This window comes from Quercus lobata, chromosome 4 (assembly GCF_001633185.2).
Source record: "Quercus lobata isolate SW786 chromosome 4, ValleyOak3.0 Primary Assembly, whole genome shotgun sequence".
Lineage (NCBI taxonomy): Eukaryota > Viridiplantae > Streptophyta > Magnoliopsida > Fagales > Fagaceae > Quercus > Quercus lobata.
The window spans coordinates 66,572,854-66,598,369 of record NC_044907.1 but is presented as its reverse complement, the minus strand read 5'-3'; the positions used below and the strand labels follow the sequence as shown (position 1 = coordinate 66,598,369).

The window sequence follows — 25,516 nt, the reverse complement described above, 5'->3', positions numbered from 1 at the left end:
TGACCATTTACTCTTACGAAACAAGTAAAATAATTATTCATAATATTCACAATGAGAAAGAGATTGAAATAGAGTATTTGAGGCTTATCTTTTATTGTATAAACATTTAAAAAGTTTATTCACTTGGTAACTCGGGCATACTGTCGTGGTATCCTGGGCGTATTGTTGTGGTTCCTAGGGGTACTAGGCCTGTAAGAACCCAGAATGTTGATTCTCTGAACTACATGATCTTTCTCCATGCTTATTATGTAATGGAGTTTTGTCTTTTCCCTTACCTCTATAGGTCCTACATAAGAACACACTATATAATACACATATCTTTAAATAATTGTTAGTTTCTTAGATTAGGATATACATTTTAATACATATACATATATGTAAATGAATTTCATGAGAATAATTCAGCCACGAGGACCCTGGCCCTAATTCTCACAGACTTTGTGCTTTTGCACAAGACTTGTGGGATTTGGAACTCAAGTTCAAGTGACTTTGCTTGGGCATTGCTTCCAAGATATTTAGGTGAGAAAGATTTTTGTGAGAGAGAATGATACCTGATTTGTGCATGTTTTGGCATATGTTTCTTTGGAGGCTAAATGTGTCCAAGGCCCAAGTTGAAGTGAGGACCCTGGTAAAGAGACTCAGCTTTTGGCTGAGTAAAAGGAAAACTAGTAAGCAAGAATATATGTATTGAACAACAAGAAAGCAGTAAAGGAAAACAATATAATAAGAAACATGCAAAATAACTATTAAGGATCCTTAAATCAGTATGAAATATTTCATTATTTTTCTTAATTGTGAACTACAATATGCTTACTAAGATGTTTTCCAAGGTCCAAATAAGCTCAAAAATTACAGACTTAGATGGCTATCTAAGCCTCTAAGACTTGCAAAGTTTGAATCCCTTTGAATCCAAGTTTATACTCTATAGTGGCTGTTCTGGGATACCGGGCGCTATTTTTCTACTTTCTTTGAGTTTTTGACAAAGTTTTCTCAATAATTATTGTTCTGATTCCCTATTACTGAATCTCCTTTCAATGTTGGCTGCCTTCCTCTCTTTGATAGTGTCATTCTAGGGTTCGGAGTAACATTGATTCTCCCCCCTTGGCTCCCTGGGTATCAAAGCCCTTGTTATGCCAGCCATTCTGATGGCTGGTTCTTTTCCTGTTTCTCATAATTTTCCTCTTTTTGTACTGTTTCCCTAAAAGTCACTTGCTGACTTTCCATTCCGGGGCATCCTTGGTAGCAAACCTTCAATCTCTCTTCTTTCAAGGCTTCTTACCTTTTAGACTCAGCTTTTGGTCATCCTTCCTCTTTGTTATTTTTCCCAAATGAGCCAAATCCATTCATGTTAGGTTGAAGGCTTTCCCAGCTAATTCCCCTTATAGTTCTTCATTCTGGGTTCCCCAAGGTACCAGTTTTTTGTTCATGAATTGTCACTCTCCAAGCTTTCTGGCTCTTTGTTGCACTACTGGGTGCTTGAGAATGACATATATGTTCTTCATTTCTTGTATTTTGTGGTACCCCTTTTGAGTTGTCTTAATCCCACTTTAGCTGTGCTGCACGTCTCAAGGATCTCGAACCTTTGGTAGCCTTTAGGTATCCCGGCCCAGTTCTTTAACTAGATTTTGCTGGATTTTTAATGGTCTTTTTGCTGGAAATTTGAATATGCATAGGGCCTTGATGTTGATTCTTCTTGCTGCATGAATTGGGCCTTCTTTTGTTAAGACCCATGGTCTTTCTTTAATTTTCATGGAATGAGTTTCTTGTGAAATTTTGGTCCTCAACATTGTTTAAAATGCCTTTTTGTGTTTTTCTTTAAAAACTAGTTTAGAGGCAGTTTCACGAAAAGCTTGCGACTTAGAGCTCCCTGTGAAAAGTGTTTAAGGGAATTCTAGAAATTTCAAATTTCATATAGAGAGTATCGCAACTGTCTCGCGACTTAACCCTTCTCGTGAAATGATTTTTAGGCAAAAACTAGAAAAACACAAGTTTCATACAGAGGCTATTGCAACTATCTCGGGGCTGTTTCATGACTAAAAGCTTCTTGCGAAAGCTTCTGTGCTTTAATGGTGTTTTTTGCGACTAATTTCGCAACTATCTAACCTGCGAAAAATGCATGTTTTCAGTTTTATAAGGCAGATGTGACAGTTTTTTAAACACTTTATTTCCCTTGCCTTGCTTCTCTTGAACCCTTCTCAACCCAAAACTGTTTTTTCCTCAAAACCCCATCACTTTCAAGCAAATCTCTGCAAAATCAATCTCAAAGGTATGTTCTTAACATTCTTTTCATCTTTTCCATTTAGATTATGCAGAAATTAACTTAGGTTTCTAAAAATTGGGGATTTTTTTCAAAAAAGTGTTAGGTTCTTGATTTTAACCAAAAAAGTTTTTCAAAATTTTGATTTGGTTGTAACCCATTTGGTTTGTGTGTATCTATGTTGGCCCCTTGTGGCAATTTAAGCGTGTATTAAGGCATTTTTCTATGTGTTCATGCATTGTTCATTCATGCAATGTAATGTTGCATGCCAAGTGCTTAACAAAATGCTCAAGTGGCATTTTGTGTTGTATTGGACTCAAATAAGTTCCATTGCTTGGGTTTACTCTTGATTTAACATGTTTGACATGTTTTGGTCAATAGGTGTGTGTTTTACACAATGTGCCCAATTTGTGCCTGAATGCCATGCCATGCACCACATTAGCACACACTAGGCACCCACTAGTCACACACGTTACATTACCTTATGCACACACATGCACAGCACATACACAGCACATACACACACATGCACAGTTGCTATATTCATACATTTGGCTAATGTTTACATTGTTTAGCACTTTCAGTGTAATACCCTGCATACTTTTATTTGAGGTTATTATTAAGTTTTCTTTTAAATATAATTGATGGGCCATAGGTTTTCTTTTTATTAGTAATTGTAGCCCGCTACCTCACTAAGCCCACATCTTTAATACAAACTATAGGGTAGAAGAAGAGACAATAAGGATTTTCATAAAAAGGGTTTTATCAAAGAGGCTAAGAGGTTTTTCTTTGGAGTTTATAGCACATATAAGTGAAAGGGTAATTAGATTGTTCAAGGTATGATTTCTCACCGTTAGAAACAAGAATTAAGGAGTTAGAATTTTATTATAAAAGAAATTTAGTGATGTGTAGATTGTTGAATTGGTAATTTCTTAGATTATGATTTTATGTGGTTTCAATTATTCAGAAATCTTGATTGTCACTGTTCGGACCTTGAGCAAAAGCCAAAATTGTTAAACCCATGTATAAGGCTAGCATCACTTTTGTCGGGCCATATGAATTTTTGGGTTGCCGTAACTCTAATTCTAACTTGCTGGAAATTTTGCACTTGACCCCACCCTTATGTCACTTGTTATCTCTCACTTTTGTCAGGGTCCTATTCTTCTTATTGTAGCTTTAATGGTCTATTGCCTAGGTGTTGACTAATTCCAATCAAAATGATACCTTAAGGTCTATCGTCTACTATTCTTTAAAAGGTTAATGACAGATTTGTTTCTTTTATCCGAATTGTAATTTCATCCCAAAATATTGTGGTATTAAATCCATTAGGGTCAATGAAATTAAGTCCTTGAGCAAAGTCATAATAGATTCGGCCCACAGTTTTCTTTGGGGCTCTATATTTAAATCTTATAGTATTAGCTGCTGCCTATGGGTTTGATAAATTCAAGGAAACACATTTTTGGGTAGAGATGCTTGGCATTAGTGCTATCATTTAGTTCAACAAAGTATTTTACTTGTGAGTCAGCTTGTATAGGTTAGTAAGATTTATATTTTATGGAGGATATTAAGTAATTTCCATGATTGATTCTAGGTCCCATCTAAGAGTATTTTGAGACTATTTGGAGGGTGTTTCAACTGGACTTTCAGAGTGATTCAAGTGCTGTTAGTAATTATGAATAATATGCACAAGTTTTGTCCATTAGGTTCTTAGAAGTTAAAAGTTTTCAAAAACTTGTATTTCAAACTTGTATTTTCTAAAGTTGTCAAAAGTATTTTTGTATCATTAAAAGAGAAATTTTGACTATTAAATAAAGAGATACTTCGAATTCTAAATAAGTTTTGGATGTCCAAATCCCATTTAAAATATGATTTCTAAACTAAACTATTTTCTGAAAATAATTGAGTTTCAATGTAAGTTTTCTAAAACGGTTCTTGTTCTTTAAGTTTGTTTAAAACCATGTGATCTCAAGTCATATTCTTATTTTTCAAAGGGTATTTAAGACGTTTCTTTTAGCAAATTGGGTTTTCAAACTTACTCAAGAATTGTAAAAATATTTATATAAACTCTTCAGTTTTTATTCATTCCCTAAGAGAGTCAAGCATCCTTGATTTATGTTCTATTTGATATTGTGATATTTGATATGCCTCTGTATTTGAAAAGAAATTGTTTATATCAAGTGAATTATTATATTTTGTATAAATTTTGCTTTGTGATATGTGATGCAAAATAAGTGTTTTTAGAATTGATCAGATATATCAGATATATGTGTAAATTCGCTCACAAGATTGTATGTGAGAATATGTGTTGATCCCTCAGCAGGGGTTAGATGTTGGTATCCGCTCACAGGATTATATGTGAGAATATGTGATGTGTATATGTGACACTGTGCTCTGATGAATTATATGTATGTGGTTTCTAATGATTTTAAGATGTGATTACAATTGTATTAAATGATTCATTATATGTGTTGGAATAATTATTTTTGATATCATTAAATGAGTTTGTGAAAAATCAAAATACTCTTGCCTGGCTTGACTCTATTCCGTTGTGTATTCTGTATAATTACTTACTAGATGTGTGGCTCACCCCATCAATTACTATTTTTCAGATTAAAGTATAGTAGGAAACTTAGAACCGTTGGGTCGCTTTGTAAGGTGCAAGGTAGAGCATAGAAGTTGGAGGCGACTTCAGTATGCATTGAAGACTTATAGAATTTTAGCTACCTTATTTTGTTATTCATGTTTTTATGGAGATTATTTCCCATTTGGGGTGTATAGACTTTTTTTTGTAAGAGGTTTTTAAGAGTATTATTTCTTTGGAGTATTGATTTATTTTGGATTAATTATGTTTATGGAATTATATAAGTTTAGTAGGTTAGTCGTGCATCTAAATTCATGTTCCATGGATTTGGGTCGTGACATTTAGCATATTGTTTTAACTGTGTTATGCTCTGTTTTAAGTTTTTATACTTGTGTTTTGGACTAACATGAAACTAATCATGTTTGTGTTCTGTTTTTGTGTTATTGCACTTGTTCGTCTCTTGCTTGGTAATTATATGTGCAGATGTCTCCATTCAAGACCTCAGCCGTGAAAGGAGGCAACAGCAAAGGAAAAGAGCCTGTGATTGATGTTGATAACCCTTCACCTAAGTCAAAGAGGATTCGATTTTCAACAGGAGTGTATGAGCTTGACAAGTTTAGATCTTATGCTACGTTTCAGACCTATGAGAACTACTTTCGAAAGGCTCTACTATTGGCTGAAAGAGCCACTGACTAGCCATCTCTCCTTGACACCAATATTCCAAAATGGTTTGCCACTAAGGATTGGAATTTTCTTCTCTGCAATCTTGATGATGCATACGAGAACTTGGTGAAAGAGTTTTATGCCAATGCCATTATTGAAGGAGAGGAGCTCAAGTGCTGGGTTAGAGGGAAGAGGTTCCCAATTACATCCGTCTACTTGGAAGAAATCCTACACATCAACTAGCCAATATTACCTATACCACTGGTATATGATGAACTGAATCCGGATGAGGAGGTTCTTTGGGAAGCTTTAGGATATAACCTGGAGTTCTCATCCCATGGGAAGTCAGTAAGTGTGGCCTCTCTATCTCCAGAATTAAGGCTACTCACGGTGATCATATTTAGCAACCTTTATTCGTTGTCAAGCACCGGATACATGAATCTTGGTCGAACATTATTCTTGCATGATCTGATCACTGACGAAAAGATTGATGTGTGTTCTCATATTTTCCACATCTTGGCCAAAATGGTTGAATGGACTGCTTCAAGGAACTGTCTTCCTTTTTGCTGCCTTATCTCAAAAATCTTGAAGCTCAAAGGTGTGCATCCCTTGGAAGATGAGCGCCTATACCCAAAGCTAAGTCCAATTAACACCTGTACTCTCCATGCAAGTATGAATCACACCAAGAAGAGTACCAAGCAAGAAGGTCATGCCACTCCGGGAAGTTCAAGCTCTACCTTCCATGCTTATAATGAACAGAGAGACAACATCATAGCTACTCTCCAAGAGATTACTACCAAAATATCCGGACTACCTACCATCATGCACTCCCAACACATTCACTTTGACACAAAGTTCACATCTTTCTAGATTCAGATGGACCAAATTCAGAGGAAGCTAGAAGAACATGAAGACTAGCTATTCCATGACAAAAAGGGGGAGATGGTGTCGTTGATAGGGGGAGGAGAAGCTAGTAGTTGCTATTTGTTTGCAATTTTTATTGCTTTTCTTTAAAGCTTAAGTACTTTTTTTTTCTTTTTTTTTTTTAATTATTATTTTTTATATATATTCAGTACTTGTGCTTATCTCAATGCTTTGTAGCATTCTCTTGTACTTTTAAGATATTGCTAATATGTCTTAAATACCTCACACGTGTACCCTGGTAGGATCTTGTATCCTAGATGCATATACTTCATGTATTTTGCATTAGTTGTGTGTTGGACATGCAATTGATTATTGTGATTGGTCTTTATTGCATTGCATATCCAGATGAGCATTTACTTGCTAAATGTTCATTGTAGTCATTCTTTAATGACTGACCTTGTTTGATCAAGATATGCTTACATGTTATATAGTGTTTACAAACTTGATCACATTTTACGTGCTTATGTATGTACCATGTATTCAACTTGTCATAAGTTTAATGAAAGTTTTGTTTGTCTGTGAGTGTTTTAGGTTACAAGTATATACGTGCAAGTGCTTCACAGCTTCTAGATTAGGTGTGATTGAGTTTTACCACTGTTCCTAAACTCACGTTTAAGTCTAGAGTTCCTGTTTTAGGGGTTTTGTCACGGAATAGCCAAATGAGGAGATTGTAAAGTTGTAATTTACAACTATGTGTTTTGTTGGCTTTTATTCCATGCCAAATTTGATTGTAATTATATTCAATCTTTTGTACGTTGTATTTCATGTGGGATTTATTTATAAGGGATGTGTGTGAGAGAGAGAAGGTATGAAAACTCAAGGCATTGAAGATTGAAGTGTTTTCACGGGCAGTTCGCGAGTAAGCATTCCGTGAAGTGATGCATGTGTTCTGCACATGATTGGAATGCGAAGAGTTAGGACAGGATGGAGACAACTGGTTTTCACGAGTATCTCACGGGTAAGGCCTTCCCATGAGACACCTGCAACATATTCTATTTTGCTAGATTGTCATTTCTGATACACACTTTTTGTGCCTACACTATTTATACTCACATTACCCACAGATGTTGAGGAGTGCTTCTGAGAGAAAACCCTAGTCGCAAACCTTGAGAGTTAGAGATTGTTATACCAATAATTCTTTACACAATTGTTTGTGGATTTTTCTCAACTCCTACCTCTCCATTTCCATACCATTGAGAGGTTGATAGCCCAAACACTTACCACACCCTTTCAAAGTGTTTAGTGAGGTTTTGTTGCTACTAAGAAGCATTGGAAGAAGCCAGGCTTTGGCGGATGCAATAGGGTGTATTGCGAGATCTAGAGAGTTAGACAAGACATGGTTTCAAGAAGCCTTGTTGGAGTAGAAGCTTGGAGGGCTTAGGTGCATCAGGTATATTAAGCTTGAAGGGTCTCTTGCTAACTCATGTATCCCAACTGATTGTCTAGTAGATCAATTACCGCTTGGAGGGTGGTGGAGAGGTTTTACGCCGAGTACTTTGCTTTCCTCTTTGATAACATATTGGCGTGTTATCTTGTGTTTGCATTCTTCTTCCCTACTCTTTTACCTTTCATATTATTGCTGTGTTATATTGAATATGGCTTAGAGTAGTTTGTTTGTTTATCCGCTCGCGTTTACTCTATTCTGCACTTAGTATAAGTTAGAGTAAAATCTATCGAGCCGTAATTTTTAATTAGGGGGTCACAAAGACAACACGCGATGTGTTATCGAAGAGGAAACCGAAGCCCTCGGCGTAAAACCTCTCTGCCGCCCTCCAAGCGGTAAACAATCCACTAGAAAATGTAGTTGGGATACATGGACAACAATAGACCCTCCAAGCGTAATCTACCCAGTGCACCTAAGCCCTCCAAGCTTCTTGCTCCAACGAGATTGCGCCGAACCTTTTTCTTTTTTAGCTTCCCGGATTCCGCTACTAGACCGTAGCATCAACCAATGTAGATTGGTTCCTTCCTAACTGCTTCCCAGAAAACCAAACAGCCCTCTCACAGTGATGAATATAGTGAGAATAAGGTTTTGGTAAAATGTCTCTCAAGGATTTGACAATGGAAAGAAAGAAAGTTGAGGAATTTGAAGAGACTCTAATGTATAGATTGTAAATGAATCAATCTTATTTTTCTTTAGGGTTTCTCTCTCAAAATTCTCTCTGGAAGCTCTCTTTCATTTGTGGGTATAAGGAGTATTTATACTGGAGTGAGAGAGGAATGTGAAACGTCAGGTTTTACAATACAGGGGTGGCTCGTGGCTTGACCTCGCGGCTTGACTGAGTTGCGAGATAACCGTATGGCCAGTTGTCTTATTTTGTCCTGTAGTGCTCTAGCTAGCATGACTGTTCACCTTCTGGCACGCTTGGCATGTATGCTGCGTCTAGCGGCTTGAAGCCGCGAGCCACCCGCGAGAACAAGCCGCGAGTCTCTATTTTCTTGCACACTCTTAAGCAATCAACACTCTATCTCACTCACTACCCTTACAATAAACCCACCTAAATATAGGGTTACTAAATGCTGAAATATAAGCAAATTTGGCATGGAATAAAACCAATAAAATAGTTGATTAAATTCAACCTTACAGTAATCAACTCTGAAATCTTAACCCTAGTTTTAGTTTGGTGTAAATTGCCAAGTGCCAACCAACTTTCCCCATAGTTAATGAGAAGAACTTAGATTTGAATCCCTTGTTGTAAACAAGGTATCTCATGCATAACAAATATGCATCTTCTTTTCTTTTCTTTTTTTTTTCTTTTTTTTTGGTTATTTAGTGGCTTCACGATTATGTGGCATCCACATTTTTGTTTAAAAGATTCTTAAGCTTACATTGGTTAACTCATGCCAGTTTTGACATTCAAAATACAAAGATCTTACATGTATTTTAACACTTTGACGCCAAATACAATGCCGAGAAAAATCGCAATGGCAATTCCAAAAATTCCTGCAAGAATGCCAGGAACAACCATATATAGAACTCCACCCTTTTGCTGTGGCCATTCCACATGCCGTTGTAGGGCCACCAACATTTGCATTTGATGCCAAAAGTAAAAGCGAAAGAACTTTCCAAACCCAAGTATCACGGCAAGATGGACTACTATTTGCACTAGAGAAAATATAAAGATACTGGGTGTTGTGATTATGACATTCCATATGCTTCCATTAGCACCAATCACAGCAAAAAATACCTGTTGATCAAGAAAACAAGTTGCCAAAAACAAGTCACTTCCTGAAAAATTTAATCATCTTTCACAAAAACTAGTGCTACTTTTCGGAATTTTGAAATCCAACTAAATTTGTAAACTCACCTGCATTAGAATCAAAGCCATAGCCTCACCAGATGGTGCAAGATAAGCAAACTGTTTTGGAAATGCAGTTGCTAGAATAACAACGATTGTTGTTATGGCTGGAAGGCTGCCCCCGTTAGTGTGGCTTGAATTTTGTCACAAGCCCATAAGGCCCAACCAAGCCCAATCCGGCCATAAAATTGACCTAATACAAGTTGTATTAGGAATCCCACTCAGCCGACTTTATAAAGTAATATATATATATATATATATATGTGTGTGTGTGTGTGTGTGTGCTTTATTATATGCGGCTAGTATGAAGAGAATTGATTTAAGAGAAATTCCAATTAACCTAATGAGCAGCCGCATGAGAGAAAATAGAGAAAGGAGAGGTAGCCAGCTTCTATTCTTATTTTTTTTCTATGAGAGAATGCTAGGGTGTAATTGGGATTTGGGTTTCTTGAGAGTGTTCTTGTGCACTATTGTATCTTTCCTGATAATAGTGAAATCCCTGCAACTCCATGGACGTAGGCAAATTGCCGAACCACATAAATATTGTCTTGTGTGTGTGATTCTTTTCTTTGGCGTGTGTTTTCTCTATTTATTTTGTTTCTCACAGGTTGGGATTTTGGATAAATTCCCTACAACTGGTATCAGAGCCTAGAGTTAGGTCTGAGTGGGAGCAATGGCAGAGGAAGCAAGAAAGGTGTCTAGAATAGAAAAGTTTAATGGCACAGACTTCGTGTATTGGAGGATGCAGATTGAAGATTATCTCTATGGGAGGAGATTGCATCTGCCTCTTTTAAGGACAAAACCTGAGGCTATGAAGGTTGAGGAATGGGCTCTTCTTGACAGACAGGTACTAGGAGTTATTATGTTAACTCTGTCTAGGTCTGTTGCACACAATGTTGTAAAGGAGAAGACCACAGCAGATCTGATGAAGGCTTTGTCTGGTATGTATGAAAAGCCGTCAGCAAACAATAAAGTGCACTTAATGAAGAAACTATTCAATCTGAAGATGGCAGAGAATGCATCAGTGGCACAGCATCTGAATGAATTTAACACTATCACAAATCAATTGTCGTATGTAGAAATTGATTTTGATGAAGAGATCCGTGCATTGATCGTTTTGGCTTCTTTGCCAAATAGTTGGGAGGCAATGAGGATGGCAGTAAGCAATTCTACAGGAAAGGAAACGCTCAAGTACAATGATATACGAGATTTAATTCTGGCTGAGGAGATTCGCTGAAGAGATGCAGGCGAAACCTCAGGATCTAGTTCTGCCCTAAACCTTGAGACAAGAGGCAGAGGTAATAACAGAAATTCAAATCGGGGCAGATCAAAATCCAGAAATTCTAATCGGAACAGAAGTAAATCTAGATCAGGCCAACAAGTACAATACTGGAATTGTGGGAAAACAGGTCACTTTAGGAATTAATGCAAAAGTCCTAAGAAGAAGAATGAAGATGATTCTGCTAATGCTGTAACAGAAGAGGTATAGGATGCATTACTTCTTGCAGTAGACAGTCCACTTGATGATTGAGTTTTGGATTCAGGAGCTTCATTTCATACCACTCCACACCGAGAAATCATACAAAATTATGTTGCAGGTGATTTTGGTAAGGTGTATTTGGCTGATGGTTCAGCCTTGGATATTGTAGGTATGGAAGATGTCCAGATAGTGTTGCCCAATGGACCTGTTTGGTTACTGGAGAAGGTTCGACATATTCCTGACCTGAGGAGGAATCTAATTTCTGTTGGACAACTTGATGATGAAGGACATGAAATACTATTTGTTGGTGGTACTTGGAAGGTTACAAAGGGAGTTAGGGTATTGGCTCGTGGAAAGAAGACTGGTACTCTGTACATGATCTCAAGTCCAAGAGACACAATTGCAGTTGCTGATGCAAGTAATGATACAAGCCTATGTTACCGCAGATTTGGTCATATGAGTGAGAAAGAGATGAAGATGTTGCTGTCAAAAGAAAAACTACCAGAATTGAAGTCCATTGATTTTGACATGTGTGAAAGTTGCATCTTAGAAAAGCAGAAAAATGTGAGTTTCTTGAAAACTGGCAGGACACCGAAGGCTGAAAAATTGGAGTTAGTACACACTGATTTGTGAGGGCCTTCTCCGGTTGCATCCCTTGGAGGTTCAAGGTACTACATTACTTTCATTGATGACTCAAGCAGAAAGGTATGAGTTTATTTTCTGAAAAATAAATCAAATGTATTTGAAACCTTTAAGAAGTGGAAGGCCATGGTTGAGACAGAAACAGGTTTGAAAGTAAAATGTTTGAGGTCAGATAATGAAGGAGAGTACATAGATGGAGGGTTCAGTGAGTATTGTGCTGCACAGGGAATTAGGATGGAGAAGACCATTCCTGGGACACCACAGTAGAATGGTGTAGCTGAGCGCATGAACAGAACTCTCAATAAGCGTGCTAGGAGTATGAGGTTGCATGCTGGACTACCAAAATCTTTTTGGGCTGATGTTGTTAGCACTGCAGCTTACCTGATAAACCGAGGACCTTCAGTTCCCATGGAGTTCAGACTTTCTGAGGAGGTTTGGAGCAATAAAGAGGTAAAGATTTTACACTTAAAAGTTTTTGGTTGTGTTTCTTATGTTCATATTGATTCTGATGCTCATAGTAAACTTGATGCAAAGTCTAAAATATGTTTTTTCATTGGCTATGGTGATGAGAAATTTGGCTATAGGTTTTGGGATGAACAAAACAGGAAAATCATCAGAAGTAGAAATGTGATATTTAATGAACAGGTTATGTACAAGGACAAGTCAACTGTAGTGTCAGATGTTATAGAGATAGATAAAAAGAAATCTGAGTTTGTCAACTTAGATAAATTGATTGAAGGTACTGTCTAGAAAAGGGGTGAAGAAGGTGCTAGGAGTATGAGGTTGCATGCTGGACTACCAAAAACTTTTTGGGCTGATGTTGTTAGCACTGTAGCTTACCTGATAAACCGAGGACCTTCAGTTCCCATGGAGTTCAGACTTCCTGAGAAGGTTTGGAGCGGTAAAGAGGTAAAGTTTTCACACTTAAAAGTTTTTGGTTGTATTTCTTATATTCATATTGATTCTGATGCTCATAGTAAACTTGATGCAAAGTCTAAAATATGTTTTTTCATTGGCTATGGTGATGAGAAATTTGGCTATAGGTTTTGGGATGAACAAAACAAGAAAATCATCAGAAGTAGAAATGTGATATTTAATGAACAGGTTATGTACAAGGACAGGTTAACTATAGTGTCAGATGTTACAGAGATAGATCAAAAGAAATCTGAGTTTGTCAACTTAGATGAATTGACTGAAGGTACTATCCAGAAAAGGGGTGAAGAAGATAAGGAGAATGTAAATTCACAGGTAGATCTGAGTACACCTGTAGCTGAAGTCCGCAGATCTTCTAGGAACATTAGACCTCCACAGCGTTATTCACCCACTTTAAATTATCTCCTGTTGACTAATGGTGGTGAGCCAGAGTGTTATGATGAAGCTTTGCAAGATGAAAATTCAAGCAAGTGGGAGTTAACCATGAAGGATGAGATGAATTCCTTGTTGGGGAATTAAACATGGGAATTGACTGAATTGCCAGTAGGAAAGAAGGCTTTGCACAACAAGTGGGTATATAGAATAAAGAATCAGCATGATGGTAGCAAACGTTACAAGGCCAGATTAGTTGTTAAAGGGTTCTAGCAGAAGGAAGGCATTGACTACACAGAGATATTTTCTCCAGTTGTAAAGATGTCAACAATCAGACTGGTACTGGAATGGTGGCTGCAGAAAATTTACATCTTGAGCATTTAGATGTGAAGACAGCATTCCTTCATGGTGATTTGGAGGAAGACCTTTACATGATTTAGCCAGAAGGGTTCATTGCTCAAGGACAAGAGAATCTAGTTTGCAAACTGAAAAAGAGCTTGTATGGCCTAAAACAAGCTCCTAGACAGTGGTACAAGAAATTTGACAGTTTTATGCATAGAATTGGGTTCAAGAGATGTGAAGTTGATTATTGTTGCTATGTTAAGTCTTTTGACAATTCTTATATCATATTACTGTTGTATGTGGATGATATGCTTATTGTAAGGTCTACCATTGAAGAGATTAATAATCTGAAGAAGCAATTGTCCAAACAGTTTGCAATGAAGGATTTGGGAGCTGCAAAGCAAATCCTTGGTATGAGAATCATTAGAGACAAGGCTAATGGTATATTAAAACTTTCACAGTCAGAGTATGTGAAGAAATTTCTCAGCAGGTTCAACATGAATGAAGCTAAACCAGTGAGCACACCCTTGGGTAGTCATTTCAAACTAAGCAAAGAACAGTCATCAAAGACAGAAGAAGAAAGAGACCACATGAGCAAGGTGCCCTATGCCTTAGCTATCGGCAGCTTAATGGATGCTATGGTGTGTACAAGGCCAAACATTGCACATGCAGTGGAAGTTGTGAGCAAATTCATGAGTAGGCCTGGAAAGCAACATTGGGAGGCAGTCAAGTGGATTCTGAGATATCTAAAGGGTTCATCAGATACATGTCTTTACTTCACAGGTGCAAGTTTGAAACTGCAGGGTTATGTAGATGCTGATTTTGCTGGTGATATTGACAGTAGAAAGAGTACTACTGGGTTTGTTTTTACTCTGGGTGGTACAGCAATATCATGGGCTTCAAATCTACAAAAGATTGTCACTTTGTCTAGTATAGAAGCTGAGTATGTTGCAGCAATTGAAGCTGGAAAGGAGATGATTTGGCTACATGGTTTCTTAGATGAATTGGGTAAGAAGCAGGAGATGGGCATTCTACACAGTGACAGTTAGAGTGCAATCTTTCTTGCCAAAAATTCGGCTTTTCATTCAAAGTCGAAGCACCTACAGACAAAATACCACTTTATCCGTTACCTTGTTGAAGATAAGTTGGTAATGCTTGAGAAGATTTGTGGATCTAAGAACCTGGCAGACATGTTGACTAAGGGTGTCACTATTGAGAAGTTGAAGTTGTGCGCAGCTTTAATTGGTCTTCTAGCTTAAGGACAGGAGGATGAGTTGCAGGGATGAGGGATTGTGTTATGGAGGATTGTGGTTGATGTTTGTAGCTTGTGAGCCCTTAAGGGCTAAGGTGGAGCTGATGGAGGAGTTTTCTAATGTAGCTTGATCAATTCAAGCCAAGGTGGAGATTTGTTAGTGTGGCTTGAATTTTGCCACAAGCCCATAAGGCCCAACCAAGCCCAATCCGACCATAAAATTGACCTAATACAAGTTGTATTAGGAATCCCACTCTACCAACTTTATAATATATATATATATATATATGTGTGTGTGTGTGTGTGTGTGTGTGTGTGTGTGTGCGTGCTTTATTATATGCAGCTAGTATGAAGATAATTGATTTAAGAGAAATTCCAATTAACCTAGTGAGCAGCTGCATGAGAGAAAATAGAGAAAAGAGAGACAGCCAGCTTCTATTCTTATTTTTTCCTGTGAGAGAGTGTTAGGGTGTAATTGGGATTTGGGTTTCTTGAGAGTGTTTTTGTGCACTGTTGTATCTTTCCTAATAATAGTGAAATCCCTGCAACTCCGTGGACGTAGGCAAATTGCCGAACCACGTAAATATTGTCTTGTGCGTGTGATTCTTTTCTTTGGCGTGTGTTTTCTCTATTTATTTTGTTTCTCACAGGTTGGGATTTTGGTTAAATTCCCTACACCCCCTTGAATTCCAAAATATTTTGCGTGGAAAGTGCTGGTCTTGTAGATGGCAAGGGACACAGCAAGGGCTGTAGCCATTCATAGCACAGGCAGTTTGTTGCCAGGCTCAGAATCAACATCCATTGCAACATCTGTCAAAGTTCCAGATTTCATTAACTATTATGGTAATACAATTACGTTTACCTGCTACTTTCATATTTGATTACTAAACTCATTAATAGAGAGGACATAAACAACTTGAGATTCGAGAGATATTAGTTATAAAAAAAGGGTGATGGATGCAAAATCATACGTTACAATAAGATGGAAAAGGATTTACAGAACTAAAATGTAATTTACACACTCTTAAGTTTGGGGTGATTTTAATTTGGGACTAAACAGCCACCTCTTAACTGACATGAAAGGAATGACGAGATTTAAAACACTATCAGACATCATGGACTAAATTCCAATTTTGAAATGTTAAGGACCACAATCAAAACCAACCCAAACTTAGAGAGCCTAATTTGCATTTTATTCGATTTAAGGATTAAAGGAGAACTACTGAGTACAAGAGAGCTGAACCAATGACATAGCACAATGACAAAGTTAACCACAACAACATATAATTTTTTGCACCATTAGTTGACATTGAAGTCTCAGGAGGTATTTTAGAAGCTAACGCAAACAATGTCATAAAATATACTGCACAGATGACATTATCAGCAGCTAGACCAGCAGCCAAAACTGATGGAGAAACACAAAGGGCTTCAGATATGGCAACGTAGTTGACAGCTACACAACATCTCAAAAAGAAAAAAAAAGGAAGTGTCAGTCATGACACAGAACTTGGGAAGATAAATGAGAAAAGCAAGAGAATATCACAACTAAATAGATATATCGTAGTGAGAAGCTTATTCAAATTACCTCTACCAATATGTCTGCCCATGAGTGCAGCTGCTATTTTCCAACTATCTTGACCTAGTCATCGCATTGGTCCAAACACATATGCCACCACTGTTGCAACTGTTGTTGCAACAATAATATGAACAAAGCAAAAGGCAAATGATGTCAACAAGACTCTATATCAGTGTATGTAGAGAAAAATCGAACACAAGGAAAAGTTGACTATATGAGTGATTACTTGAATAATATTCTTAACATTTCCCAAAGCACAAGTCATAACTACCACACTGCTCTATAATCCTACAATAAATAAAAAGCCAAGCCCACCCATATGTAGATACATAGAGTGAAATATATTGGCCACAAATACATGAAACAAAGGTTTCGGTAAGGTGATTTTGACAGGGCTTGGTTGCATGGTTGCCTTCAAATTAACACTTGCTTCATTTCTTCCCAAATTTAGATGAATTATCTGATAGGTAACTACAATCCACATAAAATCTTTTTCTATATTGTAAAGCATCCTCCAAAAAAATGGGGGTAAGGCTACCTACTAACCTCTCCTACACCCCCACAAAAGTGGAAGCTTTGTGCACTAGGTTCAACCTTTATCGCACCCAAAAAGGCAAAGAAATAAAAGAACATTTGATAAAATATGAATGAACTAATTACAGAACCACAAGGGAAAAACTAGAGAAACCAGATCATTTACTTGAAGGGACTTACTACATTGCAAATGAAGTTAGTCTCAAAGTAATCGCTCTATCACTAAGATCCATCACACGTAGTCCACTAAAAACTATGGACCTAAGCCTTCGGTCAGCTAGCCTAGAAAGAAATAGAAAAACTATAGGTCAAATTAATTTGAATAGAAAAAAGTAGCAAGCATTGGAAGAGAATTTGCAGATTCAGTTTCTTCTTCTATGTTTTTACATCTGTTCTGAAAATATATAATTTTAATTAACCTCCCAAATTTTCCACTAGAATAAAAAAGGCTGATTTATAATTATAAATTGAAAATCCCTGCAAAATCTAAGCTACACATTGATCTGCATGTCCTTTTAAAAACCAATATTAATACAGACCTAGCGCTAATTGAGCTTACCTAACAAGTAGCATATAGTAATTCCATTATTTGAGATGATTACTTAATTGACCAGTAATGCACCTATTCTTGAAACAGATCACAGCCTAGAAAGCGGTCACATTCTCCTTATCAATACATAGAAAGCACAGAGTAACGGAAGATTAACAATTTAATATAAAAAGCACATTATAGTGCATACTCTGATATTAACAAGTATTACCTGAGCCTAGCAAGAAAGCCAACAGAAGTGTCCCAGTCGACTTTATAAAACGACGCAAGTCTGCTCTAAACAACAACAATGGAACGGCCATTGGGAGCAGAAACCCCAAAACAATAGAATATGCCGGAGCTTCATTCGCAATAACCCCCAAATTACTTGCTGCAAGTCCTACCAAAATGCTCACTAAAGCACCACTCAGTATACTTCCAATCTTAGTCTTCTCCGAACTTCAATTTCAACCAAACCATATACACAACTTCTTCTTAACAAGTAGTTACAAATATATAAAATAAATTAATTTAGCTTAAAGAACACTAGCAACAACTTTCCTTATTTGCAACCAGTACAACCAGTAGCTTAGCTGGGAGCAACCTTTTACTTTTCCTTCTTGTTTTGACCAAAAGCAAAACAGTATATACAACACAAAATTCAAGTTTACATGTAATTTTATTTCATTTTTACAAACTTTCCTCATTTGGGTCCTTAGAGAAAACTAAAAAACTATGAGAGAGAGAGAGTTACCAGATACCCTAAGCACCAATGGCGAAGAGAGAGGTCCAGGTGCCCCAGTGGTCATTAGGAGAAATGAGAGGGAGATTGGAGAGGGACCGAGCTGCTACTGATCGAATCGAACTGGGTTTGGTGGTAATTAAAGGAGGAGATAGAAAGGTTTTGGAAGATGAAGAAGCTGATGATAAATGATGAGGTTGAGCTTGAATTGAAGTGATGATGGTTGATGGATTTAGCGGGAAGGGAAATGTGAGCGTTGGAACTTAGAGTTGGAGTTGGGAGAAAAGACAGTCGGAGAAGGAAGATGTAACATCTTCGCCACTGTCAAGCAAATTCTCCTCCGGAGAGCGAGGCCTCTCTGCCAACTTGGGGACTCAGTGGACTAGTAGCCTGTTTGAGACTTGCTAGAATATTTTACCTACGTAGATCCCATCAAATATTATAAAATAAAATAATTAAAAAAGAAAAAGAAAAAAGAAGAAGGTAGTTTTGACTTGTTGGGAGCAAAAAATTCTAAGAACGCGTCATAAAACCACGCTCTTACAACAATTGTACATGGCAGATTGTGAGTGATAAAGAAAAAATGGTGGATTCATACAAAAGTGATATGCAATCCGTCACAGTCTGTCACATAGGATAGTTGTGGCAAAAGTTATGGCTTTTTTATGTGATACTACAATTACTTCATTGAGGATTGTCTATTTCACCAGTTATTCTAGAACCACAGCCTTTAGCATGCTCTTCCCTATACGTATTTTATATGACAGCCTTTATCATGCCCTCTCTTGTACCTATTTTATATGGCAATCTTTACTATGCCCTCTCCTATAACTATATGGCAAATTATGATCTCTTAGTCCACTTCAGTTAACAGGTGAGCTAGCATGAGATTTGTGGGTGACTTGTGGCCTAAAGCCCCGTAATTGGTAATTACTTGCTAATTTTACCGACTAATAACAAAATGAGCTTGGTGATTTGATAACATAAGTCTTATCATCAACCCATTAAGAACTAATAGTGATTAGTGAATCTATAAACCCCTCCCTCAAATTGTAATTTCTGAAAGTATCTCATGAGACATTTCTAACATTATATGTGAAATACACACATCATGAGAGAGATGTCTCGTGACCGTCTCATAGGATAACTTTTCACATAGTACATACAACATGTCTTTCTTAATTCATTCAACTAAAAGTTCCACATGTTATTAAAGACATATTACAGATATGCCTATGCAGAATGCATAAGAAAATTATTAATGAGATGATTTCCAGATCCATTGACATTCATTTTCCCTCTTCAATTTCCTTCCTAGGTCCAACTCAAAAGGTTCATTTTCATGACCATCTTTCAATTTCAACCCTCGACTTTAAGGTTGCTATTCGTATCTTTACATTTTAGTTGAATATAATTTAAAAGTTGAAAATAAGCTCTAACAAAGGAGCCCAGAACTCAAATTCACAATTGCTTTGCACTATCAACGCCAGGATCAGAATTTGATTGACAAGCATTCCATTGACAATTACAACATCATGGAATATCACATGAAATTCTGAAATCATTTCAATTTCAGCACCATGCTAATACCTCACAAGTTCTAAAGTCTGGTAAAAGGTTTTGTAGAATCTCTTGGTTAGATAGAATTCTACCCTAATTACAATTTCTTAACATCTTTTGCCAAAGGGCCCATCCAAACTTTCACTAGTAGAGATGCTTTTAGCTAGCTTCTTCGAAATAGAGCTATCCTCCTCCAAAGCTTTTAATTTGTTCTTGATTGCAGCAATTTTTGCAGTTCGACTCATCTGTCCTAAACTACTACTAGAAAGGCTTGTCTTATGTGAGTCACCCACACCTTTGGACAACTTCTTTGCTGTTTCCACCAAGTATTTCTCACTAACAAGACGGACAACCAACGGGCACCCAAAAGCTAATTTTCCATGCATCTTCTCCTTGGCCAATTTAGCTTCCTGCATACTTACTTTAATGGTGGGAATCAGGAAATGCTTGAAAAAAAAAAAAAAAAAAAAAAAAAAACAAAAAAGAAAAAAAGAAAAACACAAAAAGAAAAAAAAACAAAAAAACAAAACAAAAAAACAAAAACAAAAACAAAACCAAAAACAAAAACAAAAAACAAAAAAAAAAATTTTGAAAAAGCAATCAGCTTACCTCTTTTGTGCTATACTGGATGAAAGCAAAGCCTCGTGGCTCACCGCGTTTTGGGCCACAAGTATGCCACAGAAAGTCTTCCGCTACAATCTTTCCAAAGGGAGAAAACATCTTTTAATCAGAGCAACCTTGAAAAAAAAAAATAAAGGAATTAAGGGGGTGTTTGGTACATGTTTTCAAATAATAATTTTCAATTTTTAAACAACATTACGCGTATTTTTACATATTTTTTCACCCACACGTATTTCTACACATGTTTCAAACAACAAATTTTAGCTTTTAAGTGCATATACCAAACAACACCTAAGCATGCGTTTGGATTGGGATTATGTGAGTGTTTGGATTTGCGTTTTCTCCCCCTGCATTTTTATTTTAGCGCCTCTTGCACTGTTCATAGGGCATGAATAGTACATTTAGGCTTGTGAAAGGTAACTTGCATTGTTCATGCACTTAGATTACACTGTGCTGGAGACATTGTGCACGCACTGTTCACAAGCCCCAAAACTACTTTATTCAAAAAAAATATTAAAAATGGATCCCACAGTACCATTTACACATTTAAAAATTATTTTGCTACAGTGTTTTCAGTTTTTAGCAAAATAAGCTGTATCCAAACAGATGCTATAAATGAAAATTATTTCACTGTTCAACTTATTTTTGCTACTATTCATGGGTCTCACTGCACTTTTTGGCACTATTTATGAGCCCCACTGTATTATTTCAACTAACTTTTATCTTTATCTACAGTACTTTCAGTAATAATTTTTCAGTTTCAATAAAATAAGCGGTATCCAAACACATCCTAATATTTTAATATAGCGGAAAAGCATAATTCTAAGTCAAATGTATCAGCCCAACAAAGAACACAAAGTCCAAAAATGTTCCTTACTCTGTTATTCTCAAATCAAGGTCACCGACGTAAAGCTTGCTTTGGGATCAATTGTTTCATTACGAACCATTACCAGTATGTACTTGTGGAGCAATGAAGACTTAAGTGTTGCACATGATAAGGCCTATGTTATGAGGTTCTTGATGGGGCTAAATGAGAATTTAGAGACAGTGAGGAGTCAGATTCTCATGTCTAAGCCATTTTCCTCAGTAAGCAAGGTGTATGTTTTGGTTCTTCAAGAAGAGTCTCATAAGAACATTGGACATGGTTCTTACCTTCACACCAAGGCCTAATTTAGTTGCAATGTATGCTAACACCAAAGGTAATTTTGGTAATTAGGGTAGTAATAAGAAGGAGAGACCTTTATGTACTCACCGTAACATGCTTGGGCACATTGTGGACAAGTGCTACTATTCATGAGCCTCACTGCACTTTTTGGCACTATTTATGAGCCCCACTGTATTATTTCAACTAATTTTTACCTTTGTCTATAGTACTTTCAGTAATAACTTTTCAGTTTCAGCAAAATAAGCGGTATCCAAACACATCATAATATTTCAATATAGTGAAGAAACATAATTCTGGGTCAAATGTATCAGCCCAACAAAGAACATAAAGTCCAAAAATGTTCCTAACTCTATTCTTCTCAAATCAAGGTTATCGACGTAAAGCCTGCTTTGGGATCAATTGCTTCATTATGAACCATTACCAGCATGTACTTGTGGAGCAATGAATACTCTAAGTGTTGCACATGATAAGGCCTATGTTATAAGGTTCTTAATGGGGCTAAATGAGAATTTTGAGACTGTGAGGAGTCAAATTCTGATGTCTAAGCCATTTTCCTCAATAAGCAAGGTGTATGTTTTGGTTCTTCAAGAAGAGTCTCATAAGAACATTGGACATGGTTCTACCTTCACACCAAGGCCTAATTCAGTTGCAATGTATGCTAACACCAAATGTAATTCTGGTAATTAGGGTGGTAATAAGTAGGAGAGACCTTTATGTACTCACTGCAACATGCTTGGACACACTGTGGACAAGTGCTACAAACTCCATGGGTATCCACCTGGATACAAGCACAAAGGCAAGCCCAATGTCAATGCTAATAGGTTTCATATCCACAAGGCAATGCTGTTGAGACTCCTTCAAATGCATTTATTTAGTGTCCTATTTCCAAATGCTCCCCTCAGCAGCTCAGCTTTCAACAATCCTACTTTCCAAGTATCACCGTTGGGAACAATGAGTGTGGCTGAAGTGGAAAGCTCATCCCCTAAATCTAGCACAAACTTTGGAGGGATTCTCTGCAACCATCAAATTAAGTATTACTTCTTATTACATTAAGTGTATGTTTGGATTCGGCTGAACGTGTCTGCATCTGGCATTTTTTTTTTTTCACGCGTTTTAGAGACAAATTTTACTGTTATGGCTACTGTTCATGAACAGTAGCCACAATATTTGACTTGTCAAACAATTTTCAGCCACATTAATGTGTTCCGTGCACTGTTCACGGGACCCACAAACCTCACTTTTCAGCAATTTTTTATTAAAAATAGGTCCCACGGTATTATTCACATATTTAAAAATTATTTTGCTACAGTATTTTTCAGTTTTCAGTTTCAGTTTTCAGCTGTATCCAAACGGACTCTAAGTGAAATCAAGGGAATATGTGCTTCCATAAGGTAGATAAAAGGGATTCAAATCATTAAAGTTGTAAAATGAATGAAGTTCATGCAACATGGAGTTATAAGTTCCAAAAAAATCTTGTCCTGTACTAAAATAAATCTTGAAAAGTTAGAATTGGAGTAGTGTCTAGATTTCAAGAGCAATTTCTCATGACAGCTTGGAGGATATGGTGTCACAGAAATCAAAGGGGTGTTTGAACTATGGAACAGGCCACAAAGTGATGTAGCCAGATCGAGAAGCAAGTGACTATTTTAATGAGTTTAAGACCAATTTTAATTTGACACAGCAACTTTTAAGGATTAGGACTGTTCTTGCTAATTTGATTGAAAAGAAAAAAGCGCTGCACAGTTTTTGCTACTAGGAAGTTGGCTACGGAAATAAGGAGGGATGCCAACAAATCAGCTCATAAATTTGCTAGATATATATTCACAGTGCAATGAAAAGTTTGTATGTAGAGGAGGCCCCTGGCTATCTAATGGACCAACTAAATGGAGATGTAAAAGCACTTGAGTTTGAGGCAATAAAGTATTAATCTATCTTTCTTTAAAAATAAAATTAAAAAAATGAAAAAAAGGAAAATAACCTTTTCTTTTTTTTAGAAACAAAGAAAAATCATTGTAGCAACATTAGCTACGATAAATTAAATTATAAACATTGTTCACAATAATTTATTTAGGACTAAGTAACAAACTCAACAGGCCCAACCTCTAACACAACAAAGATGGATCTCTTGAAAAAACCCTACAAATTTGAGGAACCCATTTAAAAAAAGGGCAAAAGCAAAAAAAAAAAAAAAAAAAAAAAAAAGATGGGTCTGATGACAAAAGCCAACAATTCGACAAACCCATCATAAAAAAGGTGCAACCGCATGCAACATACAAATATAACAACAAGAACACATTCCACAGTGAAATTTAATATTTTACAAAATCACAAAGAAAATAATATGAATTCAACACCATTTTATACAGCTATGCACTACAAAAAACACAGGCTATAGCCGCGTTTACAAAAAATGCAGCTATAAGGGATCTGTAGCCGCGTTTCTAAGAAACGCGGCTAAAGCCACATGCTATAGCCGCGTTTTCTAAAAAGGCCACTATAGCTAACTTAAAACGCAGCTAAAGATAAGTTGTAGCCATGTTTTAAAAAACGCAGCTATAGGTCCAACCGAATAATTTTTTAAGGTGGACTTATAGCTGCGTTTTTGTGTTTTAAAAAGCGGCTAAAGGTTACCTATAGCCGCGTTTTTCAAAAAACGCAGCTATAGGTAACCTGTAGCTGTGTTTTTGTGATTTAAAAACGCGGCTACGGGTCACCTTTAGCCGCGTTTTTACATAGAAAAAACACAGCTACAGGTTGCCTATAGCCGCGCTTTTAAAAAACGCGGCTTTAGGTACCATTAAAATTTTTTAAGGGCCGACCTATAGCCACGTTTTTTTAAAACGCGGCTATAGGTAACTTGTAACTGTGTTTTTTCTTTTTAAAAACGCGGCTATAGGTAGCGCTTAAAAAAAATAAAAAAAAATTTCCTGAAGCTTCCCACGTACACTACCTTTCCCACCTACACCCCCACTTACCTACTCTCTCTTCTTTCTTTTCCCTTTCTTTCTTTATTCTTCAGGTGGTTCGTTCTTTCTTTTTCTTTTTTTTTTTCTTTTTCTTTCTTCCTTCTTCACATCTAGGTAAGTCTTCTTCTTTTTTCTTTTTCTTTTTTCTTCCTTCTCCACATCCAGGTAACTCTTTTCTCTTTTCTTTTATTTTTTTTTTTATTTCCTTTTTCTTTCTTGCTTCACATCTGGGTACCTTTTTTTTTTTTTTTTGGTTCCTTTTTCTTTCTTCCTTCTTCACAGGTTTGTGTTCTTTTTTGTTTCTCAGCTTGTGCTTTTGTTTTATTGAATGGAATTAGTGTTAGATTTGGTTGGTTTTGTTGAATGAGAGGAGATTCATGGGTTTGTGTTATATTTTGGAACACATTTTGTTTGATTTTGAATTTTTTTCGTTGTGTTTGTATTGTGAGTATGTTGTGTTTGTATTGTGAGTATGTTGTGTTTGATTTTGAATTTTCTGGGTTTGTGTTTGATTTTGAATTTTCTGGGTTTATGTTTGATTTTTAATTTTCTAGGTGCATGTGTTTGTATTGTGAGTATATTGTGTTTAATTTAAAATTTTCTGGGTGTGTTTGTATTGTGAGTATGTTGTATTTGATTTTGAATTTTTTGTATTTGTGTTTAATTTTGAATTTTTTATATTTGAATTTTAAATTTTGAATTTTCTGGGGGAAAAAAAAAAACCCAAAATTTAAAAAAAAAAACCTATAGTCGCGTTGTCAGACGCGGCTTAAAGCTGGTCTATAGCCGCGGTTAGAAAACGCGGCTATAGGTCAGACCTTTACCTGCATTTTTGAAAAACGCGGCTATAGGCTTTGAGCTGCGGTCTTTAGGCCGTGTTTATAAACGCGGCCATGGAAACGCGACCCAAAGCCTATAGCCGCATTTTTGGGGTCTTAAGCTGCGTTTTTCAAACGCAGCTTTAGACCCATTTTTTTGTAGTGATGGAGGCTCGGTACATTACCAATTTCATGTTTTCAATGGTGGAGGGGAGGATGATCTTGAAGAAGTGTGAGGGCTATTGGCTAGTACTCGGGTG

The 25,516-nt window shown here is 36.7% G+C and overlaps 1 protein-coding gene and 1 pseudogene across 1 annotated transcript; both read right to left on the bottom strand.

Annotated features, from left to right (window-relative positions):
- Positions 1-9,298: 9,298 nt before the first annotated feature.
- LOC115985643 lies at positions 9,299-17,707 on the bottom strand. Its single transcript, XM_031108563.1, has 4 exons — positions 17,617-17,707; positions 16,110-16,198; positions 9,734-9,784; positions 9,299-9,613 (listed from the first exon to the last, which is right to left on the bottom strand). Exons 1-4 carry the CDS (start codon positions 17,705-17,707, stop codon positions 9,299-9,301), a joined length of 546 nt encoding a protein of 181 aa, XP_030964423.1.
- Positions 17,708-19,793: 2,086 nt separating this feature from the next.
- On the bottom strand, positions 19,794-22,339 carry LOC115985642 (annotated as a pseudogene).
- Between the last annotated feature and the right edge of the window lie 3,177 nt (positions 22,340-25,516).